This window comes from Ovis canadensis, chromosome 21 (assembly GCF_042477335.2).
Source record: "Ovis canadensis isolate MfBH-ARS-UI-01 breed Bighorn chromosome 21, ARS-UI_OviCan_v2, whole genome shotgun sequence".
In the NCBI taxonomy this organism is placed as follows: domain Eukaryota; kingdom Metazoa; phylum Chordata; class Mammalia; order Artiodactyla; family Bovidae; genus Ovis; species Ovis canadensis.
In genome coordinates, this window is record NC_091265.1 from 43,601,428 (window position 1) to 43,618,915 (window position 17,488).

Sequence of the window (17,488 nt, forward strand, 5' to 3'; positions counted from 1 at the left end):
CCATCAAAATTAAAGGTGATAAGTTTTCATGAATGCCACCCTTACCAGTACAGAATTGGGCCAAAGTGAACAGTCAAGATGTGTGTATGCTGCTAGTGAGAGTGCAGCTTGAGATTGAATTTTCAAAAAGGGATTTTGCAATAAAATTCAAGACTCTTGTGTGATTCAGTAATTCCTTGTCTAAGAATATATTTTAATGGGGAGACTCAGATTTATTGAATGTTGTTAAGCATTATTTATAATTTGGAAATATGAAAATAACATACAGCAGTTAGAAAAATGTTCATTGGATATAATACATCCATATGGTAGAATTTTGCACAATTATAAAAAACAAAATTGAAGGCAAGAGATCAGAAAAAAATTCTGTCTGTGAGCTCTGTTTTGGGAAACAAACTTTTGTAGCTAGAGATGATGTTTCTTGCTTTCACAGTGATCCTTTCTCCCTCCTTTTGGCTATCCGTGACCCTTCACATGCATCTTTTCTGCCTTTTTATTCATTTATTTATCCAATAAGAATTCCTTATTCCCTTCTAATTAATTTTCATCTGTTTAAAGCAACTGCTCATAGACTCTGAAAAGAAAGACAACATTGTGTGTATGTATGTGCAAAGACTGTGAAAAATACATACAATTCACAAGCAACAGTGATGGCCCCAAGGAAGGCTACGAAAGGACCAGAAAGGACCAGACGCCCTTTCACTGATCATTTTTTGGTAATAATAGTAAACATCACGAGCCTGTACTATGTATTTAATATACAAATAAATATATATAGTAAATAGAATGTAGAAATAATCTGATCTGGCATAATCATTTTTCATATAAGCAAGCATGAGCCCAGAAAGATGGAGTGATTATCTCAAGGTCACACAATAAATTAGTGGAAGTGCTGATGGTAGGAGAAGAGCTTCTAGCAGGAATGGAGATGAAATTTGCTGAGCATTTGCCATTTAATTCTGTGAATAATCCTGTGAAAACATTTGCTCAGAGACATCAAGTAACTTGGTGAAGATTGCAAAGCTACTGAGTAAAAGCTAGGGTCCAAATTTGATCCTACCTCCCAGTTCCCTAGTCTCTGATTTTTCTAGATCTTTGTGCTACCCTCTTCCTCTCACCTATCCCAGTCACCCAGCTTCCATACTGTCCATCCATCTATTCCATGCTGTGTAAAGCACAGTTCTCTCATTTTGCTCTCATACTTTTGAACTCACCCTTATTGATCTGTGCAATCCAACAAGCAAAGCTATACCTCCATCCAAACTTCATTTTTCTATATAGAAGAGACTTTTCCTAAGGAGACTCTCATAAATCAAAAGTATTATCACTGCATTTCATGTACTGTTGCTTCAAAAAAAAAAAATAACCCCTGCAATTTTCTTTTAAAACAAAAGGCAACCCTACCCCTTATACATAGAAACATCAGGCTATGGATGTACAAACTTAGTCTGTACTTCCACCCTTTACTGTAAGGTGTGTTAGCTAGGGTCCCAGCAGAAAACAAAGTAACTGAAAAATATAACAAGGGAACTATTTGCAGGGGTATACACAAAAGGTGACTTGCAGAGACCACCAAAGGGAGATAGAGCTTCCCAGACTAGCAACGGCCAGGAGAGACTGCAGCCCATTGGCATGAAGAGACAGAGGAGGGAACAGTTACTGTAACCGAATAGGAAACGGCACACTCAGTTCCTGACACTGTAGCCCAGCTGGAAGAAATTCTAGGAAATAAATATCACAAACATCACACTCCTCTCAACTTCTGATTTTCTCTGCTGATGCTACCATTGCCTAACCCAACCAGAAACCAGAGGCCATGGAGCCCAGTGATGCAACTGTTAAAGAATGCCTCCCAGGGCTTGGAGTAAGGTACCAGAAAGTTGATCTAAAGGGTCACACAAAAAATGCAAGCAGTACCAAAACAGTCAGTGACCATTTCCTCTGTCACTTTCTGCTGAGTGGTGCTGACTGGATAACACTAGGTTTTCTATGGCTCTGAAATAGTCTCCAAATCCTCAGCTGACCACCCTGAGTGGCAGATTTCTCCACTCTTGCTTTAAAAGCACAATTTGAAAACAAGGAAATGATTGTGTGTGAAATATCTCCCAAATCCTGTCCTTTGTAACGCTGACATATTCTTTGAGGTCTTTCACGCACTCTGGCCAAATCCATTGAAGTCCAAGTGGCCAAAGCCCCACAGCGCTATCTCAGGAGGTACCATGAGACACCGTGCTGTCCGGGTTCTAGCACACTTCCCCACACACTGTGCAGAATTCTTCAAGAATCTGTCTGGTCATTCAGCCAAGACCATCTCAACAAAGTGTTATACCTCCTACCTTCATGTGAAAATGTGATATTTAAAATTAGCCCTTGAAAAGTTGCCTGAAATTTCTGTAGACAAAACCAGACTTTCATGTCCTAGACCAACTCACATTTGAAATGAAACCTTCTAAAGCAGCTGAGGGAAGAAGAAAGTGAACAGTAATGGGAAGAAATCAGTATTAAAAAGCAAGAGCCTGGATTCTAGTCACAGTTCAGCTGCTGAATAGCTGAGTGACCGTGGGGAAGTTACCTAAGTTCTCAGAAATAAGACAGAACTTAACTAAATAATTCTTGAAAGTGAAAAATGAAAGTTTTAGTCACTCATTCATGTTTACTCTTTGCAACTCCAGGGACTGTAGCCCTCCAGGCTCCTCTGTCTATGGAATTCTCAGGGGCAAGAACACGTGGGTATCCATTCCCTTCTCCAGGGAATCTTCCTGACCCAGGGATCAAACCCAGGTCTCCTCAGTTGCAGGCAGATTCTTTACTGTCTGAGCAGTCAGGGAAGCTCAAATGATCCTTCAGTTCAGTTCAGTTCAGTCGCTCAGTCGTGTCCGACTCTTTGCAACCCCATGAATCGCAGCATGCCAGGCCTCCCTGTCTATCACCAACTCCTGGAGTTCACTCAGACTCACATCCACCAAGTCAGTGATGCCATCCAGCCATCTCATCCTCTGTCATCCCCTTCTCCTCCTGCCCCCCATCCCTCCCAGCATCGGAGTCTTTTCCAATGAGTCAACACTTCACATGAGGTGGCCAAAGTACTGGAGTTTCAGCTTTAGCATCATTCCTTCCAAAGAAATCCCAGGGCTGATCTCCTTCAGAATGGACTGGTTGGATCTCCTTGCAGTCCAAGGGACTCTCAAGAGTCTTCTCCAACACCACAGTTCAAAACCATCAATTCTTTGGCGCTCAACCTTCTTCACAGTCGAACTCTCACATCCATATATGACCACAGGAAAAATCATAGCCTTGACTAGATGGACCTTAGTCGGCAAAGTAATGTCTCTGCTTTTGAATATGCTATCTAGGTTGGTCATAACTTTTCTTCCAAGGAGTAAGCATCTTTTAATTTCATGGCTGCTATCACCATTTACAGTGATTTTGGAGCCCAAAAAAATTAAGTCTGACACTGTTTCCACTGTTTCCCCATCTATTTCCCATGAAGTGATGGGACTGAATGCCATGATCTTCATTTTCTGAATTTTGAGCTTTAAGCCAACTTTTTCACTCTCCATTTTCATCAAGAGGCTTTTCAGTTCCTCTTCACTTTCTGCCATAAGGGTGGTGTCATCTGCATATCTGAGGTTATTGATATTTCTCCCGGCAATCTTTTGATTCCAGCTTGTGTTTCTTCCAGTCCAGCATTTCTCATGATGATCCTTAAGGCCCACTAAATGTGAGTATCCTCTAGTTTTAACAATCTTCTTAAATTAAAGGGCACATAAAAGGGGAAAGACAAACTTGTTGAGAAAGGGTTAAAATTTCTCCATGTAATCAATGGAACCTGAATCATCTATGGAAGGAAAAATGTCCCTTTCCTAAATATTGCCCCCTTCTCAGGAGAACAATATTTTGCTTAAAGTTTTTTTCAGAGCACTTTTGACATCCCTATTCCTCAGGCTATAGATTAAGGGGTTGAGCATGGGTACCACAATGGTGTAGAACAAGGAGGACACTTTCCCCTGGTTCATGGGTAAAAAAGAAGATGGTTTGAGGTACATGAATGCCCCTGACCCAAAGAAAAGAGAGACAGCAATAATGTGGGAGCTACAGGTGCTGAATGCTTTGGACCTGCCCTTGGTGGAATGAATATGGAGAATGCTAGAGAGGATAAGGGCATAAGAAATGAAGATGGTAACTGTGGGCACACCAATATCGATGCCCACAACAATGAAAACCACCAGCTCATTTACATACGTGCTGGTACAAGAGAGCTCAAGAAGGGGAAGGATGTCACACAAGTAGTGGTCAACAAGATTGTTGGCACAGAAGGTCAGTCTCACCATGCTTGCAGTGTGGGCCATGGCCCCAACAAACCCCATCACATAGACACCCAACAAAAGAAGTAAACAGATCTGGGGAGACATGGAGGCCGCGTACACCAGTGGCTTACAGATGGCAACATAGCGGTCATATGCCATCGCTGACAGGATGAAGGACTCAGAGATGACAAAGAAAAGAAAGAAGAAGAGCTGAGTCATACACCCTGCGTAGGAGATGATGTTCTTCTTTGAGACAAAACTCATCAGCATTTTGGGAGTGATAACAGTGGAATAGCAGAAATCTATGACGGATAAGTTATAGAGGAAAAAGTACATGGGGGTGTGCAGGTGAGAGTTGAGTCCAATCAGGGTTATCAAGCCCAGGTTCCCCACCACAGTGACCATGTAGAAACCTAGAAACAGGAAGAAGAGGGGGATCTGGAGTTCTGGCTGGCTAGTTAAGCCTGCAAGGATGAACTCTGTCCCAGAAGAGTTCTCAGCTACCATTCTCATTTCAGGCATTCTGTGGAAACAAAGGAAAAGGGTCCCTTAGAGAAGGAGAGAGACCAGTGCTGCCCTCCCTGTCACCTCCCAGTTCTTTAGAATTAGAGGCACACTTAATATTTTGGAATCCCATGGACAGAGGAGTCTGGTGGGCTGCAGTCCTTGGGAGTTCAAAGAGTCAAACACGACTGAGCAACTAACACTTTGATTTGGATATTTTGGACTTCAGGAGAAAGGCCTTTGAGGAAGCTATGGGTTTTGTTCCCATGAGCCCTTAGTGACTCTGCCTCTGGAGCGCCCTCTGGAGGACGAATCCGTCTCCAAGAGGACGGCCACTGCTGCTGGGAAGAAAGGACCCAAGGATGCACTGAAGAATCTCCCAGATCCTTACTTCAGTAAACTTCACTGTTTATCATGCCCTTCCAACTCCAGTCTGCTCAGGTTTACAGTAACTGGGGTCATTTTCTGGGAAGTGTCCTCTGAAAGGATGGAGCCAGTCCAACCATGCCAGTGTCCACCTCATGGTCAACGTGGACAGACTAGAGGTAAGATGTGCGTGCGGGCATGCCCAGTCACTAAGTCGTGTCCGACTCTCGTGACCCAGTGGGATTTCGCTGCCAGGCTTCTCTGTCCATGGGATTTCCCAGGCAAGAATACGGGAGAGGGTTGCCATTTCCTCCTCCAGGGGATCTTCCCGACCTAGGGACTGAACCTGCATCTCCTGCATTGACTGGCAGATTCTTATCATGGAGCCACCAGGGAAGACCAGAAAAGGGAGGTGGTCCCTCCCAAAGCCTTTACTACCTGAGGGTGGGGACTTAGGAAAAGTTCAGCCCAGATTCAGTCACTCACCTCTTTCAGCCTGCAGTTTCGTCCGCTGTCCCCTCTCAGTCCAACTCTTGCCCTCCGTCGTTCAAACAGACAAATGGTATAGTGCTAACACAAGCGGATGAACTAAGAGTTACCCCTTAACTCTCTGTTCTATTCAGGGGATCAGAGCTTGGACTGACTGCAAAATTTTCCTGACGTGATATCTGATTGAGACTTTGCCCGGAGGCTTTTTTCCATCTTTCAGAAGGGATACCGTATCGTTGCCTGTAATCAGTGCCAGGCAGTGACAGGAGGCTGAGCCGGTTTTATTCTGGGTTTAGAGATCTGGGGACCTGATTAGAGGTACCGGTAGAAAGCCAGAGGTTCCCCCAGGACCGCAGCCTTAAAAATTAACTCTTAAGGAACTTTTGCTTATACCCAGGATAATTTTTGATTGGGATTTTAGAAACATTATTTGTTCAATTAACATCCACTCAGTAAAATGCAAAACTAATAACTTACATTTATTGAGCACTTGTGTGTGTGTCCCCAAGTCTTCCTCTGTTAGCACTTATATGCTGACCCCACAATGCCAAATGGCAAAGCATTTTGTATTTAACACTTTAGTTTCATTCTCCCCCAAATCCTATGAACTAAGTCTTATCACTCCCATTTTAGAAATGAAGTATTTTACTAAATGTTACAAAGGTCATGTGAAATCTAAGTCCATTTAACTCCAAGCCTGGATTTTTAACAATTACATTTAATATCTCCCTATGGGATATAACTAAATGTATAAATCCTTACCCTCAAGGCTCTGACATTCTTTTGGAAAAGATAAGATAGACTATATCTGACTAAATAGGCCAAAAAAAGAGTAACAAGTAAATAATTTAAAGTATTAGTAAAAAGTAATAATAATAAATAATTATTTATTAAAAATAAAATACATCTCTTCAATAAGTGGTGCTAGGAAAACTGAACAGCTACATGTAAATGAATGAAATCAGAACACTTTTTAACACCATACACAAAAATAAATTCAAAATGTGTTAAAGACCTAAATTTAAGGCTGGACACTATAAACCTCTTAGAGGAACGCATAGGCAGATTACTCTGACATAATTTCAATCCACCTCCTAGGGTAATGAAAATAAAAATAAAAATAAACAAATGGGATCTAATTAAACTGAAAAGTTTCTACAAAGCAAAGGAACCTTTCCTCTTTTCCTAACTCCCCCCTCTCATGACGAGTTATTCCTGTGTCCCATCTCTTGGAGTCTTTTTGAGCTCAGTGACAGCTAATTCACATTTTGTTGTTGTTTAGTAGCTAAGTCATGTCCCATTCTTTAGGGCCCTATGGACCAGAGCCCACCAGGCTCCTCTGTCCATAGTATTCTCCAGGCAAGAATACTGGAGAGGGTTGCCATTTCCTCCTTCAAGGGATCTTCCCAACCCAGGGATCGAACCCACAATTCCTACCATGGCTCCTGCATTGCAGAGAGATTCTTTACCACTAAGCCACTAGGGAAGCCCAGTGCACACTTTGAGGCCCCATAGATTTGAAGCAATACTAAAAGTCATCTAATCCTGTTTTTCACAAACCTAGCTATACAATTGAACTAGATAAGAATGTGCTTATTATATGTACATTCCTTGCTCTTCTAATCCAGACATATAAATCAGAATCTCCAGGAGTAGGTCTTTATAATTTGTTTTCCCTTATAAATATCCCCTGGTGATCTGAATATTTGGCCAGGTTTGGGATACACTGATCTAATTCTCCTACCTGTGTCTTCCAGACAGGAAAACTGAGACCCAGTCAGTTACAGAATTGGTTGGTGGTGGAATGTGGAATAAAACATGTGTCTCTAACCTCTACAGTTGAAGAGGGCCTGTACCTTATCCAAAAGAAGCCCACCTGGTCATTTAACTGAAATGCAAAGTACAAGTAAATGACATAACTGGGCATCAGACCTAGAAGAGCACCCCAGAATTATACTAGGGAGAGACTTGAATGTCATGACAGGAATGTGTATATAGTGTGAATCCATGGAACATTTTGAACAGGAAAATAGATGACATGATCACATGGGCTGAGAAAGACCAATTAGTCTCACGAACCAATTGGTGTCAATGACTTGATCTGCCACCCCTCCAAGCACTATGTTTTATCTTGTAATCCAGACAGGATGCCTTAACTCAAAGCACAACAATGAGGTAAGGGACCAAGGATGAACTTTCAGAATAAATAGCAGGTAAATGGAACAAAAATCCTTTCTAAGCTTTTTAGCACATTACCAATCATATAATATGGGCCTTGCCTTGCAGCTGTGGTGTCTTCTACCCTCCACTCTGAACAGCTTTTACCAGGACCTAAGTTCAGGTGCCATCACCAAGCTCTGCGTGTTGGACAGTTTTTATGCCTCATTTCACATCACTCAGCCTATACTTTCAGCCTCTACTGTTGCTCTGGAAGCTGGCAGCCTGCAGCTGTAGCCAAACAACTGTTTCTTAGCTGCACCAATACACACACCCTTCTTTCTGTGCTAGGATGTCTCTCCCGTCACATGTGGAACATCTTTGGGAATCCACTCAGCCCTTCTGGTGCATGTGCAAACCTACAAGTGTAAAGGAGTTAACATGACCTGGGAGCCAGTGGATAAATGCTCCTCTCTTCTGTTTCTGGAGGTTCATTCTTCATAGTATCTCAGAGAGCCTCAGAGGAATTTGATTGTCAATTTCCCATTAGGGTAAACAGCCCAATAACCCAACCTTGGATTAGTTTTCTATTCTTTCCTGTTTTCACTTCTTTATGTTGAGATCATTCCCAAAAATAAGCTACCTGCATACAGATCCTTGTGTCTGGCATGCCTTTTTGTGAAATCCTCAGTTAAGGTACTCTTAAAACCCATGTGGAGCAGGTCTAACCAAAAAGTTCCTCATTCCACCTGGGAGGAAACAGCCTGCCCCAGAGCTGTTTGATTCCAGCTCAGAATAATGCAAGAGACCTGGGTCAGGAAAATCCCCTGGAGAAGGAAATGGCCATCCACTCCAGTAATCTTGCCTGGGAAATTCTATGGACAGAGAAGCCTGGCAGGCTACTGTCCATGGGGTCACAAGAGTTAGACATGATTTAGCAACTGAGCCAGCACCACTACCAGAAAACTAAATATGACTCATGAGTTTATTGAGTACCTGAAATTCCATGTTTCAGAGAACTTCGAGTATATTCTATCAGAATGCCAAAAAGTCAGACAGAGTAGGGTCTCAAGTCACTATCAGATCACAGCCTAATGGGGATTAGCCAAAAAATCCTGTAGCACCTTGTCTTGAGATTTCCTGCAGCTGTCCTCCCAACATATCCCTGTCTTTGTGGACATCTATCTCCCTCCAGGAACATGAAGGATGGGCCCTAGGTTTACTCACTTTTGTGTCTTTAAACCAAATGGAGAACCTGGCTTGCAGCAACTCACAAATTTCAGATTCTCAGTCTCTTCATCTGCAAAATGGGCTTGAGGATAATCACAGGGTTGTTGTGAGAGGTAAATCATACAATGGAAGAGTCTCACAAAGAGGCAGGCATGTGAAAGAGCCTTCATAAATGTTATAGGAGATATACATAAAGAAATATAAGATATGTATAATTTGGAAAGGGAATGAGGAAGAGAAAAAGTTTGCTAAGAGATGGATGAACCTGACCTGGGTTTGATCCCTGGGTTGGGAAGATCACCTGAAGGAGGGCATGGCAACCCACTCTAGCATTCCTGCCTGGAGAATCCCCATGGACAGAGGAGCCAGGAGGGCTATAGCCCATGTGGTTACAAAGAGTCAGACACAAGTGATTAACTAAGCACAGCATGGGTGAAACTGAAAGGGCCAAGAGTCAGGCTCATACAAGTTGGAAGAAGAGGAGAGCTGATAGAAGTGAGAGAAGTTCTGAAATAATATTTTTTTCCTCCAAAACTTTGTGTAAGGCCCATCTCTTCAACCAACTTAATCCACAGACAGGCTTAAGGCTTGTTTTACCTGTCCCAATTTCCTGTCCAAAACCAGTGCTTTATTTTTCAAATAATTCTACCACATCACAGAGGCCAAATCACAAAGTCAGCTGAGCTTTCCTTTATAGCTCTAAACTTCTCTTTCTGTACCCACCTCTGGTCTTGATAAAAAAAAAAACAAGCAAACAAAGAAACCTCTTCCCTAAAGACTCACAATCCTAAGCTTTCTTTACCTTCAATTTTGTGTCAGAAACAGCTCTGTAGAAAATCACACAAACTCATCAACAGTCAGTTAAAGCTTATTAGGGATCACACACATCCCAGACCCCTTCCAGATATTTTTTAATGAAGGCCAAATCTTTAACCAAGAAAGCACAGGTCTCTAATTATGAAATTTCAGACAGTACCCAATTGATGACAAGTATATTTTGGTCAGAATGAGGCATTTGAAGTCATCATCACTGGGTCTATAATGAGAACCTCATTGGTAGCAGTGTGTCCTCCACTTGGCAAACTAATTATAACCCCTACATTGGTCCTGTGTGTATGTGTGTGTGTTTTGTATGTGAGTGTCAAATAACATTTGCACATAGCTGGTGCTTGCTAGTCCTTCATATGGGGAATAGATTTTGATCACATCTCAGTAACAGGAAGCAACCATTAGAACTGGACATGGAACACAGACTGGTTCCAAATAGGAAAAGGAGTACGTCAATGCTGTATACTGTCACCCTGCTTATATAACTTCTATGCAGAGTACATCATGAAAAACGCTGGACTGGAAGAAACACAAGCTGGAATCAAGATTGCCAGGAAAAATATCAATAACCTCAGATATGCAGATGGCACCACCCTTATGACAGAAAGTGAAGAAGAGCCAAAGAGCCTCTTGATGAAAGTGAAAGAGGAGAATGAAAAAGTTGGCTTAAAGCTCAACATTCAGAAAACTAAGATCCTGCATCCAGTCCCATCACTTCATGGCAAATAGATGGGGAAACAGTGGCTGACTTTATTTTTCTGGGCTCCAAAATCACTGCAGATGGTGATTGCAGCCATGAAATTAAAAGACACTTACTCCTTGGAAGGAAAGTTTTGACCAAACTAGATAGCATATTAAAAAGCAGAGACATTACTTTGTCAAGAAAGGCGAGTTTAGCCAAGGCTATAGTTTTTCCAGTGGTCATGTATGGATGTGAGAGTTGGACTATAAAGAAATCTGAACACCAAAGAATTGATGCTTTTGAATTGTGGTGTTGTAGAAGACTCTTGAGAGTCCCTTGGACTGCAAGGAGATCCAACCAGTCCATCCTAAGGGAGATCAGTCCTGGGTGTTCATTGGAAGGCCTGATGTTGAAGCTGAAACTCCAATACTTTGGCCACCTGACGCGAAGCGCTGACTCATTTGAAAAGACCCTGATGCTGGGAAAGATTGAGGGCAGCAGGAGAAGTGGATGACAGAGGATGAGATGGCTGGATGGCATCACTGATTCAATGGACATGAGTTTGGGTAAACTCTGGAAGTTGGTGATGGACAGGGAGTCCTGGCGTGCTGCAGTTCATGGAGTCACAGAGTCTGACACAACTGAGCGACTGAACTGAACTGAACTGAACAGTTACAAAAAGCCTCAAGCATGGATCTTGCACTTAGAAATTTGCCACTGCCTTGGTGACTACAGGAAATCTCAAGCCCTATTCTCATTCCCACTGTAATCAACTCACAATTAAAGAAAATAAATCATTATTACAGACCTGAAAGGAGTCCCATGGGAAAGGTGCTCCTTGGGGCACAGAAAGCAAAGAGGACTCGAGCTTCATTAAAAGTTGACTTCTCTAGAAGCCTTAGAGGATTCTTGTTTGAATAATAGAACAACCAAGAAAAGTTTCTTTGGATTTATGTCACTTCAGAGCATGTTGCCATGGGAACTACGTTTCAAAATCTTCTCAACTGGGGCTTCACTAAAGTCATGTTCCCTGAAGAGCAGATGAAGCCCAAGCAGGAAGCAGTGTAGGAAGAACTATTCTTAACTGTATTCTTTTTGTTGCAGAACTGCCCTCTTTCCAAAACTTGAATCTCTATATAGTGGTGCTTTACTTTATTTATTTCTATTTTCTCTGTCTTTTTTTTAATTACAGTCTATTTGTATCATTCCATGTGTGACACATGTAAATGCAATACAAAGGCTGTCATGCACAGGCGTTAACTCTCAGATTTCTGGTGGCACAAGAGTGGCCCCAAGTGTACTGACCACCACTGCTCACCAGAAGGAGGCCAAGTACAAGTTACTGTTTCATGAGAAGAGGCCCAGAACCCAACCAAAGAGAAAAGATGGCAACTGATAGATCATTATTTGAAATGGCCTCAGTTAGCTCCTGAGAAAACAAATATCAAGAGTTCTGTGGTTCTGTGTTATATTGAATCTCAATATACTTTTACTGGGTCTTCCCTGATGACTCAGGGAAGACAGTAAAAAATCCTCCTGCAATGCAGGAGACCTTGGTTGATCCTTAGGTCGGGAAGATCCCTTGGAGAAGGGAATAGCAACCCACTCCAGTATTTTTGCCTGGAGAATCCCATGAACAGAATAGCCTGGTCGGCAACAGTCCATGGGGTTGCCAAGAGTCAGACTCGACTGAGCAACTAACACACACACATACTTTTATTAAACATTTTTAACTCCTTAACATACAAATCTGTACATAAACAATACATATATATTTAACATAGAATCCTAGAATTAGAAGGGAACTTGGAGGTCTATAGTGAAGTGAGTGAAGTAGCTCAGCCATGTCTGATTCTTTGCCACCCCATGAACGTAGCTTATCAGGCTCCTCCATCCATGGGATTTTCCAGGCAAGAGTACTGGAGTGGGGTGCCATTTCCTTCTCCAGGGGATCTTCCCAACCCAGGGATGGAACCCAGTTCTCCCGCATTGTAGACAGATGATTTTACCATCTGAGCCACCGGGGATGGAGGTCTATATTGGGGGTAATTAACATGTATTGAACACCTGCATACCAGGCACTCTGCTAGCAATTTTACATACATTATGTCATTTATAGAAAATGAGTAATCCACCAAAAGTACAGATTTGGCAACCTTAAGAATGTCATCCAATGGATTTAAGAATACTAATAATAGTACTAATATTATATATTTTAAGTACTTACTGCATGCCAAAAACTATGCTAAATGCTTTACACATATTAACTCAGTTAATTTTTTTTAATCCTATGCTGCTGCTGCTGCTGCTGCTGCTAAGTCGCTTCAGTTGTGTCCGACTCTGTGTGACCCCATAGACGGCAGCCCACCAGGCTCCCCCGTCCCTGGGATTCTCCAGGCAAGAACACTGGAGTGGGTTGCCATTTCCTCTCCAATGCAAGAAAGTGAAAAATGAAAGTGTTAATCCTATAAGTACTATTATTATCCCACTCAGCACAAGAACATTTCCTTGACTCAAAGAAATCAGACTTGGTTATCTCTTAGGACAGCCTGGTCTACTTAAGCCTCAAGGTGTCTGTAGTGATGGAGAAATCAACGTTTGCTAGACTAATGATCAGAGGTAGTAGTAGTGAAGTCGCTTGGTTGTATCCAACTCTTTGCGACCCCATGGACTGTAGCCTACTAGGCTCCTCCATCCATGCAAGTTTCCAGGCAAGAGTACTGGAGTGGTTTGCTATTTCCTTCTCTAGGGGATCTTCCCAACCCAGGGATCAAACCTGGGCCTCCCTCGTTGTAGGCAGATGCTTTTACCGTCTGAGCCACCAGGGAAATCCTAATGACCAGAGGGGAAGAGTGGAAAGGAAAGATCAGGTATCAAGGGTGACTGATTTCAGTCACAGGACAATGAAAAAAGAAAGTAAAGATGGCAAATAAAGACCTAGAATTTAGACCAGACTGTCAAGTGCTAAAGTACATCTAAGAGGGCTGGTCAGGAAAAGCTGTGTGAAATGGGAGCAGGGGCGAGGTCACTGAGACGTGCGCTAGGAAGTTCCGTAAACTGGGAGGATCACAGAAATCATGAGGCAAGGGTTAAAGATGAAACTTATCAACACAGAGGGAGGAGGAGGTTGTTAGTAAAGATGACAGAGAAGGCCAGTGTGCTGGCCCCTAGCTGGCTTTGTGGTCAGATGACCTGAGTCCTGATCACATCACTTACTGGCCCAGTAAGATTATAGTATTTGCCCTGAAGGACCCAGTCTGTAAACAGATTAACACCTAACATATAGGATTGGTGTGAGGGGCAATTGTCATAATTTTGAATCAGTAATTTTGAATTAATGAAATATCACAGGATGCCTATTCTTGCATATCCTTTTATCCACTTGGTCAAATTCTGCCTTTTACTTTTCATCCACTGTTTCAGGATTGAATTTCCTCAGCTCCAACTATATCATATGTGACTGCAAGGCAAGATAATATCCTGAAATACTGTTTAATCTACATACCCAATATTGAATGCAATGATAAATGCATGTATTGTTCATTAATATTTAGTAAATTCAATAGAAAGAAGTGTAAATATGATTCTATAAAACCCAGATTTGAAAAGTAGTAAGTTCAGGATGCATTTACTATTTTTTCCAATGCTAAAGAAATTTGTTAGAGGTTTTCTATAAATAGCTATGTGGTAAATCCATTTCCAAAAGATAAATAAATAAGGTAGATTTCACACAGCTGGTTTTACTATATTTTTTGTGTTTTAAACATGCCGATGTTGACACCAAATGGGACAGTCATGTTGGATGTTGTGTACCTATTGGGTGCAACCTGTGGGATCCAGATATTTACAGAATAGAAGGAGCCTCCCAATATTTTGAGGACTGGCAAAGTAGAGGTACTTGGTGACAGAAAGAGATGCAAAGTCTTCCCAAGCCAGGAGTTGCCCAGAGCTCTGTTTCATCATAGCCCACAGTTTGGGGCTCTTAAAATAGGAATCCATTTTTAAATGACATTTATCTCAGGAGTACGTATGCTATAAAAAGCAAATTACACTAACACTAGCAATGTAAAATACATAGTTTCAAGGTGTGTTAAGGGTACACCATGTTCCAAGATTGTGCTTGTGCTAGGGTGAAAAGAAATGCAAGAACTTAGCATGGCCTTATTTAAAGGCAATTTGATGGAGGGGAGGTTATTGTAGGCATTGGTACAGATGTCTCAGTTGATTTAAAAAAAAATAAATCCTAAACATTAAGATTCACTAATTTTGTAGAAAGCAACAGACTTTCTTTGTTGGACAGAACAGAGATGTCTCAGAAATCCTAATTGCAGGATGGTTAAGATGCTGCTATTTTTGAACATCTCTGCTGGTCAGGAAAGCCACAAAGGCTCTGGTAAATGTTCTTATACTTTTCAAAGCTTTCTCTAGGGAACTTTTCTGAAGAGGAGTTTTAATCGAGATGCAATGTGATATAGTTGAAGAAACTATGTTTAGGAATCTAAAGATCTAGCTGTGTGGTCTTGAAAAAGTAAAAGCGTTTCTCAGTCCATGATTTCCTCTTCTGTGAAGAGGAATATCAAAACCTGCTCTTTCTGCCTTGTGATTTACCTACAGTGCACCAGGTGTGTTCTTCCCTGCTCATAATTAAATGAAGTTTCTCAAATTTCCAATCTCACCTTTCTTATCCCCTTATCCCATACAATTTCCCAGAATAAGTCCATCGACTTCTATGATTTAAATGTCATTAACTGATGTGTTAATTATGAATAAATTGCCTTAAACATTCAATTGCTGAAAGGACTCACAACACTCAAAACTTTTACACTTTATCATGAGTACAAGATACAGCAACAGCATGAGAAGAGTATGCAAGGAAAGAGGTCCAGATATTTTGGCTTCCGTGCCCTCCCACCACTGGATTACACAAGACACACTCTGCCACCCAGTCTTGAACTACCACCAGCATACGTGGGAAGCTTCTTGGTACCAAGAAGTCCCAAGTCTCCTCCTTTTATAAAGAATTGATCTTGTTGGCAGTCTACCTAGGTGACCAGCCTGAACTATTGAAATCCCCCAGGCTCTGCCAAAACCAAGTATTATTATGATTATTGAATTATTATAATCCAATTAATATTACCAGATAATATTGGAAAGTTGGTACATCCTGCCCTAAAATAGTTCAGGGACCAGTGGTTATAAAACACTATTTGTCTTTAGTAAATGTAATGTATTCCATAGCCTTGACCAACGCCCCAAGGAGCTCTGAAGATAAACACGCAGTCAATCCATACTGGCTAAGATGGTGCTATAAAATTGGTAGCTGCCTAATGTATGTGTCTAGCTCAGACTTGGAGAAGGAAATGGCAACCCATTCCAATATTCTTTCCTGGGAAATCCCATGGACAGAGGAGCCTGACAGGCTAGAGTCCATGAGGTAGAAAGAGTCGGACATGACTTAGCGACTAAACCACTACCACCAGCACAGATTTACACCCTGTACTATCAACAGACTATCAGATATACCACTTGAGTATCTCAAACACCTAATGTTTAGTCATGTGGAATAAATTTCTCCTCTCCCTAAAATGTTCTATGTTCTTTAATGAAGGCAAAATACAAAATTAACAAAGAAAATTAACACAGTCTTACTTGGTGACCTCTCCATCAAGCCCTAGATGACAAATATTGATAATTGAGCTGAAATTTAACTTCTCAGTAAGGATTCAAAAAGCCTGCTGCTTAATTGTTAGTTGTCATTGTTCAATCACTAAGTTGAGTCTGACTCTTTGTGACCCTATGGGCTGTAGCCTGCCAGGCTCCTCTGTCCATGGGGTTCTCTAGGAAACAATATTGGAGTGGGTTGCCATTTCCTTCTCCAGTGGATCTTCCTAACCAAGGATCAAGTACATGTCTCTTGCATTGGCAGAAGGATTGTTTACCACTGAGCCATATGCAAAACAAACCAAGTTGTTCAGCATGGATAATCAGAAAGCAACATTTTTTATTTCATTCTTAATATACAGTTAGGTCTCAGGTTTTGCATCTGTGGAATCAACCAACCAGAGATTGAAAATATGCAGAAAGAAATAAATTCCAGAAAGTTCCAAAAGTGAAACTTGAATTTGCCTCATGCCAGCAACTATTTACATAACATTTACATTGTATTTACAACTATTTACATAGTATTTACATTGTATTAGGTATTATAAGCAATCTAGAGATAATTTAAAGTACACAAGTATCCAGGAGGATGTGTGTAGGTTATATGCAAATACTACTCTATTTTATATAGGGACTTCAGCATCCTTAAGTTTTGGCATCCACAGGGCAGGGGGTATCCTGGAGCCAGTCCTAGATCCAGCAGATATGGAGGACAACTGTATATACCCACAGATATGTGCATAACTTTGCATAAATGCAAACACATGATTTCTTGTGAATGTGGGCATGTGCTATAAGGCTCAAATTAAAGTCCGGTATTATGTGTTGCCTTGACATCAAAAGGCCTAACCAAGAGTTCCTCACCTAATTCCAGTCCCACTCATGAAGTCTCTTAGCCAAACAACCCACCCTCCTTATCACGGGGGTCCAGGCACTGTCCTGCTTCTCCCTAGGATACTCAGCCCTTGTTAGCCTGAGAAAGCATTCAAATAAGCCAATGACCTTCTCCCATGGGAACTAAGGACACTGCATCCTCTCGACACTAGACAGCCTGCCTCCCACAGCCGCTGGATATACTGTCTCTGTTCTTTGGGCCACCCCTTGTGAACCTGCATGACCTGCATTGCCGCCCACCCCAGGCTGTGAGTATATGTGAATAGTAAACTTCTATTAACCCATCTGTCCGGTGCTGGGTATTGTGTGTTTGGCCATCCCCACAAATACGGGTGGGCATCCCTCATCAATGGGGTGAATAGGAGGTGCT

At 41.7% G+C, this 17,488-nt stretch overlaps 1 protein-coding gene across 2 annotated transcripts; it reads right to left on the reverse strand.

Moving 5' to 3' along the window:
- Positions 1-3,881: 3,881 nt before the first annotated feature.
- LOC138426499 (olfactory receptor 8B8) lies at positions 3,882-10,583 on the reverse strand. Of its 2 annotated transcripts, XM_069565097.1 has the most exons (2): positions 10,560-10,583; positions 3,882-4,802 (listed from the first exon to the last, which is right to left on the reverse strand). In XM_069565097.1, the coding sequence occupies exons 1-2, from the start codon at positions 10,581-10,583 to the stop codon at positions 3,882-3,884; spliced, it is 945 nt and encodes a 314-aa protein (XP_069421198.1). The 2 variants fall into 2 exon arrangements, with proteins under 2 accessions (XP_069421198.1, XP_069421197.1); XM_069565096.1 differs by lacking the exon at positions 10,560-10,583 and having other exon boundaries at positions 3,882-4,829.
- Between the last annotated feature and the right edge of the window lie 6,905 nt (positions 10,584-17,488).

Excerpts from the sequence above, each read along its gene's own strand:
- LOC138426499 (XM_069565096.1), bottom strand. The coding sequence starts at position 4,829 with ATGCCTGAAATGAGAATGGTAGCTGAGAACTCTTCTGGGACAGAGTTC.